Source organism: Physeter macrocephalus, chromosome 12, assembly GCF_002837175.3.
Source record: "Physeter macrocephalus isolate SW-GA chromosome 12, ASM283717v5, whole genome shotgun sequence".
NCBI lineage: Eukaryota > Metazoa > Chordata > Mammalia > Artiodactyla > Physeteridae > Physeter > Physeter macrocephalus.
Window position 1 is genome coordinate 65774370 of NC_041225.1, and position 23962 is coordinate 65798331.

General features: G+C 37.3%; 1 protein-coding gene across 23 annotated transcripts in view; it reads right to left on the minus strand.

Moving 5' to 3' along the window:
• Positions 1-2127: 2127 nt before the first annotated feature.
• Positions 2128-23962, minus strand: part of NRXN1 (neurexin 1) — a 1147673-nt gene continuing 1125838 nt past the window's right edge. For 21 of the 23 annotated variants that reach the window (XM_024118772.1, XM_024118771.1, XM_024118769.1 and 18 more), the window contains one exon: positions 2312-2619. In XM_024118772.1, the coding sequence (XP_023974540.1) occupies positions 2312-2619 (308 nt within the window). Of the gene's footprint in view, positions 2620-23962 lie in introns of all 23 variants that reach the window. The other 2 variants (XM_024118775.1, XM_024118778.1) reach the window with 1 other exon arrangement.

The following is a 23962-nucleotide window of genomic DNA, read 5'->3' on the forward strand; positions in this document are numbered from 1 at the left end:
AATAATTTATTGCTATGAACATCATTGAAACAATATGCAAAAACAAGTGAATAATCTACACGTTTCTACTACTTAATGTGTGTTAAACTAAAACTATATTTAATGATATATATGTAAAACCAGAAAAGTTAAATTATGGTCTATAATCAACAAATAATGATTTTCTTAAATGGATAGTAATACAGAATCAAAAATTACTGAAAATACTTTCTTAGTTGAGAAAGTGTTTACTTTCCAAAAATGTTTATCATGCACATCAGGTTCAGAGACTATTATATATATATATATATAATTTTATTGGAAAAAAAGTTTTCACTTGCAGCAGCCAGGGTTAAGGTGTAGATCAACCAATTTTGCTTCCATAACCTGCCCACCTAATGGTTCATATTCATGCAGCAATATACCATTGATAGTCTATTTGATAAGGAAAGGTTCCATTTCATTGGGGACTAAAATCTTCTGGAGGTTTCCTGGGAGCATGATCTCAATGAAGCAAATCACCCCACTTGTCATCAATACCTTGGCACAATGATCTTCCTTTCTGCTTTTCAATTTGTCAGTAAATATTTGCTATTACGTCTGGGTCTTCCATCCTATCTGATGGATTCCTCTGGATTTGTGTGTGTGTGTGTGTGTGGGGGGGTGTGCACGCATATTTGTGATCGTGAATGAGGAACGTATGTGGGAAATGTGAGTACTTAGGGGAGCAAAGAAGATTATATGTATATAGTTTACCTTCTAAATCACACCTTTCATACAAATACTAAAACTTAACTGCAACAGAATGAAGGCTGTACATGTAAGGAAAAAAAAGTAGCTGAGTCTTTTTATATACATTCATACATATCTTCCTTAGAATAAACACTACATTGTAATTTTTTTTTTAGAAAAGTAAGTAAGTGTGGCAATTTATAATGGTGGCCAAAAAAAAAAAAAACCCTGAAATAATTGTTGATCTGATGTCATAAAACTCCCTATAGTTAGCAACACTTGTAACATTGAATTTACCAAAAATGGCTGAAGAGCAGAGATATATTTTGCATTTTCTATACAACAGGCTATAAAACGTCACTTATCACAGTCCAGAAAGCACACAGAGATGGATTTTATATAAACACATGTAATAACATATTAAGCGTGCATGAAAATTTCCCAATGATTGCATCTATACCCTCTTGTTTTTTTCTTTCTGTTTTGAAATTTTAGTGTGAAAATGTGCCTTATCTTTCACATTGTTGAAAATAAGGCCTCCAAACTTTGTTTTTTTGCCCTCACAACCAGAAGGGGGCTTTTTGAATGTGTTCCTACACAAGTCTTCAAAAAAGCCAGCACTTTGTTTCAAGTGCAAGTTCCAGCCACTGCTCCAGTTGTGCCAGGTGACGAACTCTGAAAAGGTTTGCAGGTCGAGTCACTCAAAATGACAGTCTTCTCTGGCAATCAGACTAACTGACTTCTCGGGAAAGTGCTAGCACTTTGGCGAAATCCGGGATCATAGGTAGCTTCTTTTTCTGTGTTGTGTTTTTTGTTCTTTTTGTGTTGTGCCTCCCGATGTTGTAATACTCCTTTGCTTTACGAATGCGTGCGATCACCACTGTCTTTTAGAAATGTTCCAGCAACATAAAGACAGGCAGAGTAAATTAAAACACTGTGGATGTTAGGGAATTTATTGACCTCTGCTTTTTTTTTTTTTTCTTTTTTGGAGAAACAAGAGCATGAGATACTTGTTTTTATTTTTTAAAAACAGTCTTTCCTTCCTGATTGCATTCCCTGTCTTCTTTTTTATGTGCTTCATAAAAAGGAAAGTAAATAAGTTTATATTATGTCTCAGATAAAATGAAGACTATTTCTATACAAGGGTCCTTTTCAGAGCTTGGGATCAGACGTAATACTCTTTATCCTTGTTTTTCTTGTTTTTGTTGGCGCTTTTCGCACTGCTGGGTTGTTTCTCCTTTACTACAGCCCCATTGGACTGTGCTGAGTTACTGATGTAGTTTCGACTCTCATCCACATGGTATGAGCCTTCATCCCGGTTTCTGTATTTGTACATGGAACATAAAGACAGGCAGAGTAAAATAAAACAGTGTGTATGGTAGTTAATTTACTGACCTTTTTTTTTTTTTTTTTTTCTTTTTTGGAGAAACAAGAGCATGAGATACTTGTTTTTATTTTTTAAAAACAGTCTTTCCTTCCTGATTGCATTCCCTGTCTTCTTTTTTATGTGCTTCATAAAAAGGAAAGTAAATAAGTTTATATTATGTCTCAGATAAAATGAAGACTATTTCTATACAAGGGTCCTTTTCAGAGCTTGGGATCAGACGTAATACTCTTTATCCTTGTTTTTCTTGTTTTTGTTGGCGCTTTTCGCACTGCTGGGTTGTTTCTCCTTTACTACAGCCCCATTGGACTGTGCTGAGTTACTGATGTAGTTTCGACTCTCATCCACATGGTATGAGCCTTCATCCCGGTTTCTGTATTTGTACATGGCGTAGAGGAGGATGAGGATGCACAGGGCGGCAGCGGCTACGATCCCCACGACCATGCCCGTGGTGCTGCTGGACTCCCGAATCACTTCTGCTGAGCCTGGGTATGGCTCTCTCCCGCCTGCCCGGGTTGGGTTGGCTGTAGGAAAGAGGGTGAAAAAAAACACCAAGTGATTATGGAGTTTCCTGAATGCCAGAGAGCTACATTTACCGTCTATTTCCAGGCCTAATGGAATAGCATCTACTGCTCTAGGAAAAGGATACTGTTGCTAAATGCAGCAATTCCTATTCCTCTTGGTCACTAAAAACTAGGGACTGTCAGTCAAAGCACTGCGACAGAGATCTGTTGCCATCTTTTCTTTTTCACCGATCGATTTTGTTAACAGGTTCTTGTAAGTGTAGCTCCAAATAAGCTCCATGTAGTTCTAAAGGGCCATGTTGATGTGTTAGGTGAAAAACAATAAACCCAACATGGAGAATAAAATTATAACATCATAATGACTCTACCCTATAACATTAGAGATTATCATTTTAAGAATCGAATTGATGTTGATACAAAACGCTTACGGTTAACTCTAGACTGAAACAAGATAGCTAAATTTAGGATTACTTCAGAAATTGTATTGCCTCCTATTGCAATGGATACAGTGTTGAACAAAAAGATAATCCAGGCACTTTTAATAGTCTAATTGCCTACTTTTAAAAGGTGTTATTTTAGTCACAATTTTACAAACTGAAACAACTAATTTTCTTTTCTGTTGGAGGTTTATTTGTTAACATCAGTATGTGTGTATGTTATTCATTCACTGGCAGTGGTGAGTGATCACCGAAACTTAATATGAGAGGAGAAAGTAAGAAAATATTTTTAAATACTTTAAAGACCATCTAGACTGGTTTTGAGTCAAAATTCAGTACCTAGTAGGTGATCGTAAGTAAAGGACTGGCTGCCCCACTTTTATTTAACTGACAAACCCTCATTCAATCTTTCCAAAGTATAAAGTTCTTCCTTGGGTACAAGAAATGGATCACAGGGTGCATTACTATTTTCTCCAAGGCCTAGTCCGGCACTGAAACTGACCACAGATGGGGAGAAAAGTCCTGGGATTTAGTTTATAGCTAGCAGGAGGGGAGAGTGGCTCTCTTCCTCTATGTAATAAATTTATTATTATTATTATTTAAAAGAATTTAAAAGAAAAGGAGCTGTAGAGAGATAAGATTCTATCCCATCTCTGATCACAGGTCATTTTTCTCTAAGGATTGTGTTTTCTCTCTTTCTCCGAATCTCCATCCTCTCCCTTGTCTTACAGAAACAAGATAACTTTTCAGATGTAATGAATTAAAAATGCTATAATTTTCAAAATGTTATTCTTTGTAAATTATGCATAATGAACTTAAATAATCTCAAGATTGCATAAATAATGTGTATATGTGGAAGGTGTGTGTGTGTATATATACATACACCAGAAACTGAACAGTTCAAAAAAAGCTAAAATGGTACTTTTATTTCACTATCACTAGTAATTTTATATATATATATATTTTTTTGTTGTTGTTGTTCCCCCGATAGGGAGGGGGATTTCTTTTTTATACCCACTAACCCTTAAACTCTTCAACGGTGCTCCGGGTGGCTAAGCAAGAGGCCTTTTTCTTTTTGGCCGTGCTATGCGGCATGTGGGATCTTAGTTCCCTGAGCAGGGATTGAACACGTGCCCCCGGCATTGGCAGTGCAGAGTCTTAACCACTGGGCCACCAGGGAAGTCCCTATTTTTTTATATTTCTACAAAAGTTCCTACTAGTTACTGGGAATCATTTTCCTACCATATAGCACTATGCTGCTTTGTAATTCGATTTTCAAACATCACCAAGATTTCATCTGCCTAAATGTGGGTTTCTTACCGTCACTTTCCTTTCCTTCCCCAAATAAAGCCTTACAAATAGAGTCACTTCCAAAGGAATAGCTCTCAGTCTCAAAGCAGCCATTTGTTCTGGAGCTACAAAACGTAGCAAGTGAAACCTTTGTATGCTGAATGTATCCCTGCTTGTTTTACAAAAGCTCATGTAATGTTGTTGAATAAAAAAGCCTTGGAGTTGCTTCTGTGGCTGAGGCAGAAGGACACAAGGACTATAATCCACAGCATTTGATTACAGGAAATTAATTTCCTCTCAAGAAGAATAGAACCTACTGCAGGAACTCTGTCACTACCTGACAAACCAAAGGCAGCACTTTCTCAAATACAGTCGTCTTTGCCAAAGTCTGCCAATTAGCTCAGCTGCTAACTTTCACTAAATGACAACTTTCTACTTGCTCATTGTGTGGAGCATTCTTTTACCATGGTCTCTCAAGAGCTGGAAAAGGGGTTTTATTTAAATATTACCTAAATCATTTCCCCACACCTGATGGAATGCTTTCATTTTAAACACATTTTCATAATTACCTCACTTTGTCAGAAAAGAATGGGGAGAATGGAGAAACAATCCTAATCGTATAGCCCATGACAGTCAGACCTGAGAGTTTTAATGGCATGCAGGGTTTACATTTTCTACACTAAGAATATATATGTCCTCTTCTATCCATTTAGGAATTGGTATTGTAAATGGACCATCTTATCAAAGAATTTTAATTTTATTTTTATCGGCTCAGATAGTTCTGATATGTTTTCACAACTGTAGAAGGAGCGCACCAAAACCAAACTGGTGGTAAAACCAGAATGAGATTACAAAGACCAAAGCAAAGCCTCAAACGCTTCCATTTTGCCATAGAGCCATTTGAGAACTGCCTCCTGTTTAAGGAAAATACTTGTCTTTTTTGCAGCTCCAGCCAAAAGGTTGCTTCGCATGCAGGCCTGAAAAATCTCTGTAACCCATATATAAACAAAGATTCTAAATATCATAAAACTAGCCTACCAAAAAAACCCTCCACAAACCCAATGATGAAACATTTTATCCCTTTTTTCCCCTGATTCACATTAAAAATTAATAACCACCACAGGTACTATTTTAGGTCTATTTGGAATATGCAGTTGCTTCCATATCTAACTGATTATTTAACAATTTTTTTTTCTGTTTATGCTTCCAATCTGAAAGCTAAGTGGATAATTTTCTTAACTTCTGTGCTAAGATCAGAAGTATTTATACACTCAGGGGTTAATGGGACATCTCTCCCAGATGTGCAATAAAAGGCTAGAGAAATGTAAATATTTTCATGAATTATAAATGTGGTTCCCATATTGATTGTCATTAATGGTTTATTTTGATGATCACTGAAAAATCTCTGAGGAATTTCATATTAATTTAAATGTAGATAATAGCATAAATGGCTAAAAAGGCTAAATGCCTTCTTATACAATTTGGTTAAAATTTTTTATTAAAAAATACAGTAATCTCTTCACCATTCATGACAATATGAAGAAAGGAATTTAATCAGAAACCTCCACAAGCAATTCTTATATCTCATGGATTTGAGTATTTTGCATTCTCTTTACACTTCCTAGTAAACTAAATCAAGACATTCTAAATAATTTTTAAAAATCTACAAGTGTTTTCTTCTCAGCAATGCTAAAAAACAAATAAATTAACTAAATGTTACTTTCACACCGTCTCCCTTTCTTTGTTGTAGCAGTGATGAGAACACTTAAAAAGCAGGTAAAAGAGAATACAAGAGAGGTGCTGAAAGAATGGAACAGGTATAAATTAGCAGTAAGTCTCTGAAGAGTCAAAAGTTAAGTGATTTGTAAGTAAAACTAAGCTAATGGAGCCTATTCATTACATGGGGCTCAGAGGTACAAGGAGCCCAGATCAATGGAAAACTTCAATAGGACCGACTGATGATGGGTAAAGAATGAGCCAAGGCAGCATTTACATGTTATCGGTGTAACTGGAAATGGGCAAGTATTCAGCTCCACCCATACTCTGACTTCAGGCTAGCTGGCTAGCAAAAAAAAAAAAAAAAAAAAAGGAGAAAAAAAGTAGAGTAGATGAAATATCCTAAGGGTTTAGGCCTATATACCCTATTTTAATGATTCATAAAATTTAAAAAATCATCATGAATTACACATAGTTTATGTGAACGCTATAATAATAGATTATTTTACTTAATAAAAAATTTCCCATGTAATTCTATCTTCATTTTACTGAAGGATGCCATTCATCACATACCCTTCAGAGAGAAAGAATGGTAGTGGTAGGTCTACTACATGTGGGGAAAGTGCACATGCACACATTAATGGCAATATGAAGGCCTTTGATTTTTGCCTAAATGACTCAAGCTACTGATAATAGTGGTGAGGACAAAAGGCTGTCACAAGGGTTATAACCTCTTTCATATAAGGCACTTCTCAGCCAAATGGCTATGGAAATATTTCTGGGACTTGTGTACAGATAGTGTTATCTTAAGGACAGATAAAAATTTATTTTAATTCTCTCTCTCTCTCTTTCTCTCTCTCTCTGTCTCTCTCAAATATCTGGCAAGATCTGATGGTCTCTAATTTTCCATATGGCTTGCTTTGGCCCAGATTTATCAAGAATATTATAAGCTAGCCCTATGAATTTTCTTGTTTTTCATTGTCGAATTATTTATCTGATTACTTAGAAAGGAATAGTCTTTCAGGTACTAGGACAGTTATTAACGTATTTCCACATGATACCCTAAACCAATTTACTCGTATCAGGTAATAATTCATTGTAAAGAATGCACAGCAAGTGTAAAAGACATATTCCACGGCCTTGTCACATAAAAAGAATAATAAACCCATTTGTTGCTCTGCACAAAAAAGTTAAAAAGTGAAATATTTAAAATTTTAACTTATCCTTAAACTTGCTGAATAGTTATTTTAAAACTACCACCACAGAAAAAGAAATCGTCCTGATGTACATTCCTTCTTTATTTTTGATAGTCCTTGGCACTGTATCTGTGAAAGAACATGATTTCCCCAAATAGGAACTAATTTAGATCCAGTTAAGAAATACCATAGAACAAACATGTTAAAGAGACACAACTGGCTATAGAACAGAGTGGAGAGGACCACGTGGCAAGTCTTACTTCTTACCAGCTCCTTTGGTCCTTGGTCACCCACTCCGTGCTCCTGCCTATTCTTTCTCCTACTTCTTCACCCTCCCTACCTCTTCTCTGCATCCCTCTCCCAGCTCTTGAGATCCCTCTAGGTGGCCCTCGGAGAGCACAGTGGGTGTGTCCCTCCCCACTCAGTAAAGGAAGAAGGCCAGGCCAGCAGGGGTCAGGACTCTGCCTCTTCGAGTTGGTACATTACTCAGCCGGGTGTTCAATGAGGGACAAAACTTATTGCCAAGTTCCTGATTTCACATCACACTTTAAAATTGTCCCTATGGCAAAAAAAAAAAAAAAAAAAAAGGTCTCAATGTGATTGTTTCATTAGAACACAGCCTTGGTGCTTTATATTGGTCCGCTTTCCTTTAAAATTTAACTTTCTAAATTTGTTTACAGAACAAAATTCTATGCTTTATCAAATGTTTTATTACCAACTTCAAAAAACTTTGATTATGAAGCAGGGAAGATGAGGAGCACATTAGGCCATTCAGGAGCCTATATTTACCAGTTTACCACTGTGTGATTGTGTCTGGTCATAACCACAGTCTATGCACATGGGAGAATAAAGCCCTCATTGACTCAGCAAGATGATTCACAACTGAAGTTCTAAAATAACTCTGCATTTTTGAAAGGGAAATTTTTGAATATTAATGAATTTTTCCAAAGAGGTTTCACTGTGCAATGGAAAGCATCTGACATCCTTTAGTTATTCTTTCTTTTCATTCTGAGATTAGAAACATAGTAATCAAATATTGTTATTAAAAAGCAAACCTGCTCTCGATTTATGTTTTTACACAATGTTTTACACGTGAAACGATGCTTAAAGTCCTAATTCCTGTTACATAAAATGAGGATTCAGTGAGTGGTGGGACCTTGTATTTCCGATGACGAGTTTACCAAGGCAATAACCATGTCATCAGATGTTCTTTTTATCACTCAAATTGTCACTTTTATGAAACTATTTTGTATACTTGGATGAGCTATTCTTTCACTGTAATCTTATTATATTTATGTTGTTTCCAAACTTAGCTTTGCAGGGTGAGAATGTTGTTTCCAGGCCATTTGTATTGCTGGTTTTATTTCTTCAATATAGACTGTTAGTGTATAGGTACATCATCAGCCATGACCCTGTCACATCAAGGATGAAGCAAGAGTTTCACCATATACTGATAACAAGGAAAATTCAGCTTTTAAGCTTTAAGAAAAGAAAGAAGTGTAAGAGATTACCAATATTAAGAAATAATAAAGAATAAAATATACCAATGATTAAAAAAATGGAACTTGAGCTATATATTTCAGACCAGGAGGGGTAGATAAAGGGTCATAAAACATTATGCTCAACATATATCATTCTGCTACCCTAAAATTATTAGACCACCTGCCTTACAATAATCCTTTTAAAAAACTATTGGAAAGATGCATTTACTGAATTTTTTTTCTCACTTAAAAGTCTTTGACCAGTCTTTCTGGTTTTATCATAGATTAAACTAAAAGTAATCAATTTAAAATTTGTCTCCACCCCAATGAAGAAGAAGGATTGCCTAAAATGATCCCATTAGACCATAGTTCTGCACTGTCTTAATAGATGTGGAAGTTATTATAATTCTAAGCTAGCCTTGAAAATGGTTTCAGATTTATAAGGGAAGATTTGACTCTTCCAGTACCCAGTTTTACTAATACTGTGAAAAGAAAACTGGAATTGTAGGCTCCTGTGGTGTTTGTGAATTGAGATTAGCACAACTGTTTTCCCCATCACCAAAAAAGAAATTTATTATTATTTTCATTTTTGTGTTTCAATACAACATAGGCCCTAAAAGAAACAATTATGATGTAATCACTCATAAGAATGCACGTTTAAGCACCACAGTTGCAGGAAAGCAGGTAGGCAGTGATTTATATGATATGCGTTCATTTCAACTCACGCTGTGGTTTTCTGAGAGGTGATGAATGCCTGAATGCCGGATGTTTCAAATCCTTCCCTGCTCACCAGCTCCACCCATGCCCTGCACATTTTGATGTTTGCTACTGCAGATCAAACAAATGGCCTGAAGGAGGTCATGCCTGATACATCTCAACCCCTACCCAATCAATTGGAGATTCAGAAAGGAGATTCAGATAGAACTTGGAAATCAATAAGCCTTTACTACCTGCCTGGCTGCTGGGACTAACATTTTCCTCTACTACTTTCAAAGCCACCATGTCACGTGTATGAAGGGACATGCAGGGGCCACCGCTGTGGGATTGAGAGGATCATTTTCTTCACCAGATATCTAGGCGTTGCATGAGAAGGGGTGAAAAACACAGAAAAATTCATAGTATGCCTGGAGGACAGGGAGTACCAACTAGGACAGCTGCTACCTCAGATGGCACTACATGGAACAGAAAAGGCAATGGACAATCACATCATGTGTGACATTGATGACACTGAAAATAAACAGACAGAGGAATACACATTCTCCCTCATCTCTGAGGGAAGCCATAAGATCATGGCTATGTGTCCACAGCTTAGTCATCTACAAGCTTCATAGACTTTTTACATGGTCATTGTGCCCATAAGGTCTTATTAGAATCCTTGAAATTGTCATGGTGTTTACTAAAGTACCAATGTGACTACTGTTCTCACAGCTCTTCATGGTCTGGCCGCAGCTACCCACTCAAGTTTGTCTTCCATTTCTCTCAAAGAAAGTGACAGTCATAATTTTATTGCCATCTCCCAGTTCCCATACACCAATAAAAGTTCTACCTTCATGCCTGACTCATATGCCCTTTTTTTTCCTAGGCTGGCTGAATATTACTTATTATTTCTCAAGACTTAGCTTAAATGCTCCATCTTTTGTGATGTTTTCGCTAAGAATATTCACTGCTGCTGTCAATCAATTATATGGTGAGCTACAGTTATGTTCCAGGGACTAGGTCCTGGGGGTAGAGGAGTTAACCAAACACACTTGACGTCTGCCCTCATGGACCCTGAAATATAATGAGGGGAAGAGACATACAACAAAAATCACACAGTTAGGCTTAAAGCAATAACCGGAACATGTGTAATGAAGGAAAATGGTAAGTACCATGCAGGAGTAGAACAGAGGTTTCTAATTTAGACTGGGGAGTCAGATAGACCGTTCTGAGGTCGTAACATTTATGCTGAGACGTGGAAAATCAGTGGAGAGTAGGCCGGTGAAAAGCGGGCAGAAGAATCTTCTAATCAGTAGGAACCACATGTGGAATGACCTTGAGGAAGAAAGGAGTTTGCTTTTCAGGAACTAAACGAATGCCAGAGTGGTGGCAGCATATGGAGTTTTGGGGGAAAGTGAGAAGAAATTTGAAGGTGGACCCGAAACTTGCATAGATCATAGTCCATGGAATGAAGCCATATATCAAAAGATCATCACATTTGACTCCATAAATAAGAACAATTTTACATGGAAAAAGGTGTCACTAACAGAGTGAAAATGCAGAAGAGAAAGGAGAGGAGAAATATCTGTAGTACATACGACAAACCAAGAGTTAACACCTATAAAATCTACAAAGCATGTATCAACTGCTATAGAAAAAGGCGAAAACCCACTAGAAAAATGGACAAAAATACAGACAAGCAAGTAGAGAAGAGAAGATCTACACGGGTGATAAATGTAGGACAAGATGCTCAATTTCACTAGAAGGGAAGTCAAAATAAAATAAGGAGGGGTTTTTTTTTTTTTTTTTTTTGCCAACAATATTGGAGCAATAAAGTAGAATTAAAGAAATAGTGACAATTTGGTTAGAACATTTGCTTGGGAAACAGACAGTTGTGCTGGTGAGAATATGAATTCCTCAATAATTTTTAGAAAGTAATCTAGTAACATCTATCCAAATTTTAAAGGATTAAATTGCAGCTGGCTGATGGGTGGATGTGAGTTCATTATACAATGCCTTCTAATTTATTATATGTTTGAAATTTACAATAGTAAAGTTAAAAAATGCACAAATATTTTAATCAAGCAATCTCAGTTTGAGAATATAGTCTAAAGAATTAATACACCAGCATGCAGATATATAAATACAGGATGCTTGTTATCACATTTTGAGGAGACAAGAAAAAAGGACAACTTAAATGCTCATTAACAGGGTTATGGTTGAATAAATTATTCAGCCATAATTGCATAATTTATTGGACACCCTTAATTATGGCACACTTATAGCCTAGAATTTTAACAGAGTTAAAAATAGGAATTACAGAAAATTCTGTTGACCTAAAAGATGTCCGTAATACATTAGAAAGTCGAAAACCAAATTTAAATCATAGAGTGTGCTTCTATTTTTCTATGGCAAGAGAGAAAAACAACCCTCTATTTATATATGTTCATAGGAACATGGTGAAAGATGTATGAAAGATTCATGCCAAGCTGTTATCATTGGTTAATGAATGGAGATGGGAAAAAAAGGAAAAAAGAAAATCAAGTAGAAAAAATTAATTAAAAAATTTCAACAAATATGTTTTGAGTAACAACAATTTACCAGGTACCACATAAGGTGTTCATAACAACATACATAAGACAGCCATGGGTTCCACCTTCTTAAAACTTTCAGTATATTTGAAATAAAACAGAAAATATAAGAAAACAAACAGGACAATTTTAAATTTAAAATATTCAATAACAGAAGAAGGCACCAAAATTGGATGCTAAGAAAATAATGAGGGAGAGGCTTTACACAGGTCATCAGCAAAGGGCAGTCTCAGCAGAAGTTTTTTGGAATGAGGCTTAAAGGAGGAGAAGGATCCACGCCATCCAGTGTGAACCCTGGAAAGCCATCAAGGACTTCTCAAGAAGGAAGATATGAGATAGGATGGCCTGAAGCTGGCAAGAACAGAATCAAGAAGACATATGGGAGAAACTGGAGAAAATCCATCTTTATCCCAATCTTCTCTCAACCACATATTACATCAACCATTTTAGTATGGATCCTATACTATTGTGAAATCTTACTTACATGTTTCATTTCTATTGGGTTGTTTCTTCTCTTCCAGACTAGACTGCTAGTCCTTTGATAGTGGCCTGTGACTCTATTTCTCTTTCCCACCAATTCCCTCACCTCCAAACATCTAATGAAGGCTGAACACATGAGCTGCAAAATGTATGTTTTCTGACTGATTAGAGGATGAGATTTTTGTAAGCTCAAAAATTTTCAGGAGTGGACTGGGAGATCTTTGATTTCAAAGTTTTGAGTAAAGGTGATAAACAAGTGGGTAAAGCATTGATGGTAATTACATACTTCTTGATAAAATACTTTTACCTCAATACTTTCCTAACTCCCACCTCCGATAACATCTTCAATAAAAGAAGTAAAGATGGTATTTATTTAATTAAGCCAGAAAGCACTTCTCTGCTTAAGTGAATTGGGATCAATGTGCATCAACGCAAGTATTGTATCTGCATTTACCTTCCCTACGCCTCCAAGTATAGGCTGCTGAATTCCAGTGACTAAGCACTAAGTTATTTAAAGTCCACCAAGTTAGCAGTCTTCAGTTTGATTTGTTTGAGTGCCTTACTTATATTGACCTTATCTGATACCCACAGCACTACAAATAGTTGAGAGCTAATTTGGAGCTCTTTTCTCAAATTCAGCAGAGCAGTTGCAGAAGTTTCTAGGGTATTTTTTATTCCTGTTGCTATTAGAGTGAGAAAGTTGAAAAGGGCCTCATCAGTCAGGTCAAACTTTCCATAACTGTCAAGTAGAATAAAGGCCATATAGGCAATAACTGAGAAAGTCAGTTTCAAAGCTGGGGAGTGTGGCGATTCTACATGTGTTTTTCATCAAAATGTACCACATCTCAGAAAACTCAAGAGGAGCTATATTTTGAAATGGAGATGTTACTCTCCATTATTGATTTCTACTCAACTAAACTCTTTGATAGCAAAATAGCTTCTTTTTCTGGGAGGTCATTGACTAAAACACCCAGAAATACATACACCCAGAAGTCACTTTTCTTAAGATGTATTTTACTTTTTTACATATAGAAAGTTGAACAGTCACTCTTTACACAAACCAGGGGATTCATTCCAAGGAATCCTCAAGACTGGAACTAGGAATTTGAGGGGAACCTGGTTTATAAGAAGACAAAGGTGCCACTATGATTATAGCTGGGGTTATGAGGAGCGTGTATGTGAGTGTGTGTACATGCATGTGTGCATGTGAATACTGCTGCGTTCCTTCCAACTCTCTGACAGAAGTTGCTACGGTCACCTTTATTTTCTCATAATTTATAGGTAAAATCAGGCTTCTGCAGAGCTCCAGGGAAGATTTCATAATACCTTGGGATTAACTTACTTAAATGTATTGCATTATTAAAACCCCCTATGTTAACTTCCTCCCACACGGTACATGGATTTACCCTTAGTAGATATAATTTCACGTGACTTAACTGTCATTTGATGCTCAACACGGCTACTATGCCTTCTGACTCACTGCAAGGCTGAAAATTTTTTCTTATTTTATTTAGTTAGCAACTGTTACCTTTATTGAATTATTATTATATGGTAGGCTCTGGGCTGTGCACTTCACACACGTTATTTAATTTTTTCCTCATAACAACTCTGTAGTTGTTATCATGACTTTACAGGAAAGGAAACTGAGTCTCAAAGAGGTTATGCTATGTATGCTTCCCAAGTGGCATAGCCAGAATTCAAACTCAGGGGTGTCTGTGGCTATTACAGTTTCATACATTCAACGTGTTGGCACTTATGACTGTAAAACAATTTGTTAGTATTCCCTAATTTTCCCTTCCCTGTAGAACTGAACCCTTTAGGCCTCTCTTCTAAGCAGCTGTCCATTTCCACCTCTTCCAGCCACATTCCACCACACCTCCTGCCATCTAGCTGTCCTTTCCAGTAAAAGGAGTTTGCATTCCCACAGAATCTTAGGAAAGCATAGCAAAGTGGTAAAAAAGAATTTTTTTAGATTCTAGTCCAGGCACTGCCCCTAACTTACTGAGTGACCCTTAGCAATTCATTATCCTCTGCTCACATTCTTTCATCAGAGACATAATGATGATACATTATTTATCTCCCAGAGTCACTGTGAAGATCCCGCCTGGTGGATAAACGTGCCAGTGCTCTGAGAAGGATAAAGTGCTATGTAAAAAACAACGAGGGTCCAGTTATATTTCCTGTGTCTTCCACACGAAAGGTATTGGATCAGCAGCCTTCCCAACAATGAGACAACTCTGTGATACGCACAGCACACCACGGCTCAATCAGCTGTGGCAGTGACCACCACAGACGTTATCTCCAAGGGGATCTCTGTATTCAGGGACTCCTCTTTCATGAATGGAGGCCCTGTCCATTCAGGTGGCAAAACAACCATTTATGCTAGGAGGCCTGTGGTTTCAGGCCATTAATTGTTAAGCTACATGTGGAGCTTGTTTCTGTTTATCTGTGAAACATTCTATCTTTAAGGATCAGTGCTCTCTGGCTCCCGTGGTTGGAGTGAATTAAATTTCTCCTTCTTTCAGAATTTTATTATGAGATTTTATATTTTTAGCTATTAAGAAATCAATCACCTAAGACCACTCTTTGGTAATACCTGACAGAAGGGCTTATTATCATGGAAATAACAACTCTTTTGATTAGGTTTCAGTGTTTCTTTCTAAAATTGTTAGGTCATTTTTTCTTGGCCTCCTTCCTTCCCTGATCTGGAATTCCATGTTCTACTCTGGAGGAAATGCACAGTAGAGTCTCTGTAGCAGAGTTGTATGCTGGGTCCTAGGGGCACTGCCTCTCGCCCAGAGTTTCTGTATAGTGTTTATGTAAGTGCAGATCATTCTAGGTAACAGGGCAGCATGCGGTTTTCCTGATTTGAAACTGGGTCTCCTCACTTTGGGTGATCATCTTTATATTCCTGTCATGAAGCTACTGCTGTCTCAATTTTCTTTTGTTGGGGAAAGTCACATTCTTTTTGGTGAAAGTGCAATAGCTCAGGTGAAAGATTAGACAGCTTCCCCACTGAGCCCATTAGAAGGAGGCATGTCCAGCCTAGAATTGGGAAACACGGAAGAAAAGCCATCCATCATTGGGGGAGGGGGTGTGGCGGCTCTGCCTGGTTAAGTCATGCAGCCCAGAGCGTTCCGAATATTTTAGGAGGCAGAGCAAGCAGATTATAATAGCATGCAGGAAAGCGAATCATTCCTTCTCTCAAAAGCTCTGTGAGGCAGCGACCAGCATTGTTTTCCTCCAAAACTAAGAACAGCAGATGACATGTGCTCTCTTCCCATCCTAGCAACCTACATTCATCCAACTGAAGCACTGCTCTTGTCTTACTAGTTTCATAGTGGCTACTGAGAAAAGTTTGATGCTGCTAGAATTCAGAAAGAGTTTAAAAAGCTTTCTATTGTAGATGCTAAAGTGCCAATTACTTAACATTTCCCCTTCTTGCCTGTGGCTACAGGTTTATTTCCATTTATAACATGGTTGACTCCTCAGTTAATTTGCTGGTACTACTAATAAAAGCTAAGTCATAATATCGAAGTTTCTAGGTGGCAGACTCAACACTAAGGGCTTTACATGCATTGTCTCTTTCAGCATAACAACATCATGAGTACTTAACGTCATTCATGTTGTTTTGCAGATGTAAAAAGTCAAGTACACAGAGGTTCAATGTTTTGCTTCTGATGACACAGCAAGTGGCTGAAATGGGATGCGAACTCAGTCTGCTTTCCAAAGTCTGGTCAATGAAATGGAAGATTTTAGTATGCTCAGGGAGGTGGTGGCATTGCTCCTCCTCTTTCTACTATTTTTTAAATTTAATTGATGGCTTCTGGCATCTTTAATACATCCTTTTTTTAACCTGGTAACTTCATAAAGTACTCTTGTCTTTCTTACCAATGCCAGGCTTCTTATAATACTGAGGGTGGGTAAGGAGCTACTAATGATGAAAGTGATCTGACCAACACGTCAGATGACATGAGATGAGACCTGAAGACTACAGCCTATTGTAGCATTTGCTGGTCTTTGAACCAGGCGAACCAACAAAGAAAGCGTATTGGCTCTTCATGGGGGGCAGCATGCCCTCCCTGTAGTGCAGTATTCAGAATATGCTGCTTTACCTCTGATACCATCTGAGGAAATGTGATTAATAAATACCAAGAAAACTCCACAGGAAACCAATTTCATTATCAACGCAGATATTGGACGCAAATTACAAGAAAACATGGTTTCACTCTTCCTGCATTTCATGTTTCCATAAGAGGTAGACTTACCCTTTATTTTTCTAAAGCTAGGCCGCATTTCTTCCTTCAAGGTTGGTGAATATTTCAAAGCACGGCAGTGTATCTCATTGTCTCCTTCCAAAGCTCAACAGGACAAGTCATGCTTTAGAAAGGCTCTTATGGTATTTTAGCATTTTCTAATAAGGACTTGTGAAAGGTTATTAATGTTTTAAGGCTGGATACATGTAGGCTGCCTAGAAATTTATGGTATACACATGACTGAGTAGATTTTTTCTGTTACTTACTGTAGGACGGTTCTGCATTAGCAGTCATGCACTTTTTGCAAACTTTCTTTTCTTTTTAAATTTTTTTTGGCCACACCGTGTGGCATGAGGGATCTTAGTTCCCCGACCAGGGATCTAACCCATGCCCCTGAAGTGGAAGAGCGGAGTCTTAACCACTAGACTGCCAAGGAAGCCCCTGTGGACTTTCAGGTAAATGCTTAATCTAACTGAGCAAACTCACTTATTTGCTAAGTAATTACTGTAAGTGGCAAAATGGCTGTGTTCTGAAAACAAACAGAAACCATCTTTTGTCTGTTATTTTGTTTTCTACTGATCTCCTGGTAGGAACTAATTTTGGTAAAGGAAATCAGTTGCCTGAAAAGGTGGAATTGCCTTCACTGACCAAGACCTTAGGCTTGGGCAAACTTTAGACAGGCTTCTTCCTGCCTCTAGGGCCCTGGCCTCCCTTTCCTTAGAGCATTTACTTTAGAAAACTGGTAAATCCAAATTCCTTCTCTACCTTTGATGTGTAAATACTTTTAAAGCTTCGTTTCAGTGTTATAACCCAGGACTACTTTTCTCAAGGACTTGGGAGCCCTCACTTTGAAATATAACCTTCAAGGAAGATAGCTCCCCATCTTCCAATTTCTGTGGGGAAAATAGGAGCCTACCTTGAGGGGGTACATGTTACTTCAACTCATAAAGCTACCTTCAGTCTGGAAGATATTTGAAGGAAAGGGTTTATTCTTCCTTTGGGTGAAAGCCAGTCAGCCAACACAGAAGGTCTATGGTCTATGATCCCTCCACCACAGCTCTTAAAAACTTTCCAGTTTGGGTTTGTTTTGTTTTTCACAGTGAATTGAGCTCAGATTGAATTTTGGGTTCCTTCTACTGCAATCCTCTTGAATAGATCTCCCTTGTCTGTTTAATTTTTTCCAATGTAAGTTTTGTTTTGACATTACTGTTCTCAGAAAAACAGGGGAAAAAGTGCAAATGATGTCTAATGTCTTTCTTCCATTTTAACCATACAGCATTTCATTTTTATTCCAGTTGTCTGGAGAATTAATATGGAAAAAAGCAGTTCTTCCACCAGCATGTCACACACTGAAAGCCACCTAGCCCATCAGAGCCCAAACTCCAGATGCCCTGTCCTGCACCTACATGATTAGCTCGCCACTGACTCTGGTCTGACTCTGCTCAGGAGATGCTCTAGGTGTTTCCAAAAATGGAGCACTCATTACTGCTGTTTTGCTGGCTGCACCTCAAAACTCCCCATGTTAACAGCGATGTGTTGGCTATTCCAGGCTAATTAAACTCGCTTTTGAATAATTACATAATAAATTCCCCAAATTTAAATGTAGCACAAAATTATCTTCTAATCAGGCTCTAAAAATATGATCTAATAAGTAATATATTCCTTTAAACGACTGCGATTACTTATTTAATAAAAAGATGCACCTGGTTCAATATACATATCTTTATTCCTAATGTGGTTAATGGGATCAGTTCAATAGAAATCCTTTGATCTTTTCTCAAAATAGCACACTGGAAAACCACATGAAATTGCACAGTAATTGCAGCAAATTTAGCCTAATGCATAGTAATACATGTAAAGGACCTTTCGCCGTCAAATTTAAATTTATGCCAGCCATGGAAATTCTTTAAATGAACATTTTAAAAATTAATCTTATATTTGTGAGGTGCCTGAATTCTAAAAGAACAACCTTCTGCATTCCAAGAAATTAAAACCCCACTTTTCTTAAACTAGAGAGCGTATTCTCTCTCTCATATTACAAAAAGTAACTTAATCTCTCTGAATCTCCTTAGCTATGAAAATATTTCAGTTTGGCCAAATAATGAAATAGAATAATGTTTACAAAGTACTAAGAACAATGATGAACACAGAACAGATCTTCACTAAATATTAGTTGTTATTGTGATCTATCATTACTCATGTAACCTGAACCCTGATCAACTGAAAGGCAACCAACAGTATTTTTTGAGGGGCTGTACCGATGACCTCATCCCCGTTGGTTCAACTAATGTTTAAGAGCTTGCCCCCCAAATGACATTCCTTTTCTTCTCCTATAATTACACCAGTTTTTAAATTATTTAACAGAGCTTTTCTTTTTCTCCTTTGACAAAGGTTTAACTGATTTGAGTTTAACTGATATTGGCCCAATATCCTATTAGCTACCACCTGCCCACACACATACACAAAGAGAACAGACATACTATTCCAAGCATTATACATCTAAGAGGAAATTGTCCTTCCTAAATAGGGCTCCCAGGAAACAAGAAGCTGATCCTGTTCTCTTTGTAACAAATGACAAACTAGTTTTTCATCAGAAGTTCCCACACCAAAGAGGGTCATTATCTCCATTTAGGTCTCAGATATCAACATACAAAACACCTTTTCAAATTTCTTCAGGAGTTTTGAGAAAAGGATCTATTTAGAAGAAGACCTCAAAATCAAGATGTACTAACATGATTAAGGGTCACTGTGGAACTTCAGTGGTTTGTAGTGTTGCCATTTTGTCCATTTATTAATAAATCAAAGCAGTCTGTCTTATAAAAACTTATGTTCCTGTGAAAAAAGAAGTCTTGGAAAATATGTATATTTATATAATACACATAGTAATAACAGCAAACACTCATGTAGCACTTATGATGAGCAAGGCCTTGTCCTATAACATGCTTTCCGTACATTAATTCATTTAATCTAACAACCATGTCTCTAGGCTGAGGGAAAAGCACAGAAGGAGCAAGTGTTTCTGAGAAAAAGTGTGAAGGAAAAGTCATCCACTTTGTCACACGTCCAGGCAGCTGAAACCAGGCGTTTTAGGGCAAGGTTGGCCTGTGACCTAGTTACCAATGGCTGCTTCTGATTTCCACCTGTCGACTAAGAGTTGGGGTTCAATTAGACCTCCTGACTTGAACAGCCACCCTCTCATATTCTAAAACACTTCATACCAATGTGAAATTGTCATCTGATGCTAACCACACAGGACAGTGTGGCTGGAATCAAGTATAATTGAGTTCCATGTGTTCCCACCCAGGGGGTTGTTCTGATCTAGTTTCAACATGTACAGCTCCCATCAGGAGGCCTGAGTCGTTTCATCAGTTGCCCACCAATGTTCAGCCAGGAAAAGTAACAGCATTATGTAAAAGGGAAAAATAGCTTGAATAGTCTTTTTTATATAACTGAAGTAGGAAAAAGAAAAGCCACCATTTATGCTCTACTTTATGCCAGGCATTGCAGTAGACGCCTTAACATATATTAGTTTTAATTCTTGTAACAACCTGAAAAACAGGTGATATTTTAATGTCAAAGATAAAGAACCTGTTCATCATAAAGAATAGCTGAAAAAGCATCTGGGGTAGAATGAAAGATGTCCTTTTGTAAAATGGAACTGAAGGTGCAGTTTCTATTTTCTTCTCCCAGAGTTTAACAGAGCAGTGGGTGCACAATAGTTCTCAACACTATTCAGTCAATGGTGAAACCGACAATCCACCAAATATATAATGTCCCTCTTCGTTAAGAGATCTGGGTGGAATTACATGGCAATTCAAATTTATCAAGCACTTCATAAAAGGTATTAATTTACTTGTGTTCAAGAAGATGCCAGATTTTTCCTGTTTGATTCATTAATAGCCTTAGGAAAGCACCTAAGTGATAAGCATAGCACATTTTCAGAGAAGAAGAAATCATTTTTGGAAGAGTTTTGGGTCACGGTGATTAGAGAAACCTCATATGTAAATATTCAGGGAGACTGAGAGATATTAGTGTGAAATACACAGTAGATTTGGGCAATCTACCTGTAAAACTAATTATGCATCTCTTTACAAAAATATCTGCTTTCACTTGCTTAAGGAGTAGCAAAAGTGTATAGCAGGCATATCCAGTTCTAAATATTTAACTCAATATATTACTTTCCTAAAAAGTCAGTTTCCCAAAATACAACCTGCTGATATCTATCATGATTTTTATCGAGATATATCTAACAGTATCCAAAGTCTAATAACATCAGCGACTGCAATTTTTGATCATGTTATTTTATATTTGTGTTAAGACACAAAGCAAGTATGAAAAAAGCTATTTAAGAGAACAAGTACATAGTACATTAAGAAACAAAGACCTAGAGGAGGGCTATCCTAGCAGAAAACAATATTCAGATTATAAGAGGATAACAAAAACGACTCCTCAACTGCAAAAAAACAGTTGGAAAATAGGAAAAAAAAATCATATGAACTAAGAATTTCACAGGAAGTTGTCACACAAACAGAGCCAATTATGCCGAAAGAGCAACACTGCATGAATTTATTAAAGATGGGCATGAAAAAAAATTATAGGGAATTGGATAGAAAAATCCAATGTAGAAAAGAGATCACGCTTACAGAATGTAATATAGAAAGGGAAACCATTCATGGACTACACTATCAAGATACCATCTAGGGGAGGTAAGATCACAAGAAAAGCCTACAGTGGAAGATGCCATTCAAGCAACAGAATCTGAAGTTTAAGCCTTCAGAGGAACTGACGAATTGAAAACTAGAGAGTAAGGAAAGAAACACTGAGGATGAGAAGTTAAATTAGCCTTGGTACAAGAGTGTTGTAGCTGTCATCAGATGGGGTCAGTAGCTGCTGTGTCTTGTATATCAGACGGCAGACTTTGGGGCTGTGGAACAAAATTAACATTCATGCAACAAATCTTGTGTGGAACAACACAAACAGAGTTCCTGCTTTACAGAGCTGTTCTTGCGTGGCAGGGATGCAAGCTATATGTTAATAAACAAGTAACAAATAGAAAAGTAAACACGCTTCTTTCAGATAAGTGATAAATTAGTAAAGAAAAGAGGCAGAATGGATATCTGGAGTGTGGATATTAACAAGCCGCTCCTCACTTTCCATGCTGTTATAATATTTAACAAAGCCAGGTGAATAAAAAGGAGAGGAGGATGTCAAAATGGTAAAAAAAAAAAAAAATAATAATAATAATAATAATAATCTTTCTCTTTCTTTCTCTCCTCTTTCCCCACCCACACCATCCTGTGCTTAGGGCCGGCGTCCCCAGAGAAAGGGAGAGACAGTAAACTAGTCTATAAGGAATGGTTAGTAAGACCTAGAAGCAATGGCTAGAAGAACCGGATCATTTAACTGTGCTCAAGAAGAAAAAAAAAGTGACAATTTGAAGTGCAATTAGACTTCTTACACTGGTAAGTTACTAGGTACTCAAAGTGAGGACTCTATATAAAGAGGATGATAGCCTCCACTCAGACAGCAAAAGAAGGATTCAGCCCAGAGGAAAACCAGCCAGTACTATAATTAGTAAGAACCTATATTGTTTTCAGCATTGCGTTAATAGAGTGGAAAAAACTGAAAAAGTATCAACTGCTCTCATGCTAACTGGGAAAACAAAAGCAAATATAAATACAAATATAAACACACACACATATCAATGTATCACAAACACCAGACTCCATTTATGAATGATCCAAGCTGGAAGATCTTAGAGAAGCTCCAAAAAAGACAGTCATGGTTGGGCACGTGAGAATAGGAGAAATGGGGAAAGGAGAAATTTGAGGGAGGGAGAAGGCAAATAGATGGACTGATGTCATGGACAAAAAAGCAGTAACTTTTTTTTTTTTTTTTTTTCCTTTTTGACTAACACAGAGAGAATGAGAATACCAATGAAAACAAGAGCAGGATTTTGACAAAGTGGTCCAGGATGGTATCATGAAGGGACCACATCTGTCTAGACAACCAAAAGGGAATGGTGTAGAGATCAAGAAACTGGAGGAATCGAATGGATGATCATCAGATTATATCAGATCACCTTCTAAGAACTGTGTATGAAAGATGGTTCTGGAGGCTGAGAATTTTGATATGTGGGGTGGAGGTGAGAGAAAGAAACACAAGAAGACAACCAGGATGGACCTCCCAAACCTTCTCCTGCTGAGAGATGACAGCTGAGCTTCTTCCTGCTCCTCACTGGCACTCAGTGGCTGCTCTAAGTGCTGAGTCAGCAGCTATAATCAGTGGGGGGATGGGGGTGGAAGTGATATTCAAAAGGAGATGTAAGATATGCATCCTGAACCATTTTTTATCCAAATACCAGAACGAGTAGATTAAAATGATATTCTTCACAAGAATCCCAGATTAGTTATTTTACTGTGACATGAAGTTCTCCTGTGGTTATAGGTGACATCTACAGAGGTCATGAGTTATCCAACAGTGGTTAGTCCATATCGACCTCAATGGTTTTGTTAACCTAAACAATTACTGAATTTTAAGAGACACTGTTTACAAAGGAAACTAGTGGAAATGACCCTAATCCTTGGTATTACGAATATTTGGAATCAAACCCAGGCTCTGATCCATTCATTTTCAGGGTCCACAGCCACTGCTTGATGGTACAGGGCTGCAGGAAAGCAGTACTGATGTGTTAGTCACACCATATCACAAAGAAGGAGAAGAAACCATGCATCACCTAGAGTTAAAACACATCAACTTGAATTTTAGGGAGACATTGGAAGACTCAAACATTTCTCTATTAAATGAATCAAGGACTGACTGCACCTGCTGTTTGTTTTACTATTGCCCTAATACTCTCACTTCTGAAATTCAGAAATTTATCACTTAAGAAAATTTGCTGGCAGAGTGAGTGGTGCGGACTTTTTGTCAGTAGAAAGGTCAAATAATTTTCCAAAATGCAATGCAATTTTTAAACTTTACAATTTTATTATGGGTGACCCAAGAAAGATCCCCGTATATGGTTATACTGAAAATTATATCGTGAGCTAATGGAATGTGAACAGTAAGGTACCAGCCTTGTGTGCTGTCCCCCACTGCTTTTTCTGGAATACATAATCTTGGTGGGTTTTGTTTTTAAAATTATTTTTTTCAATAAATGTGGGGAAATGTACCCATGTAAAAAGTAAGAGCTCTTATCTC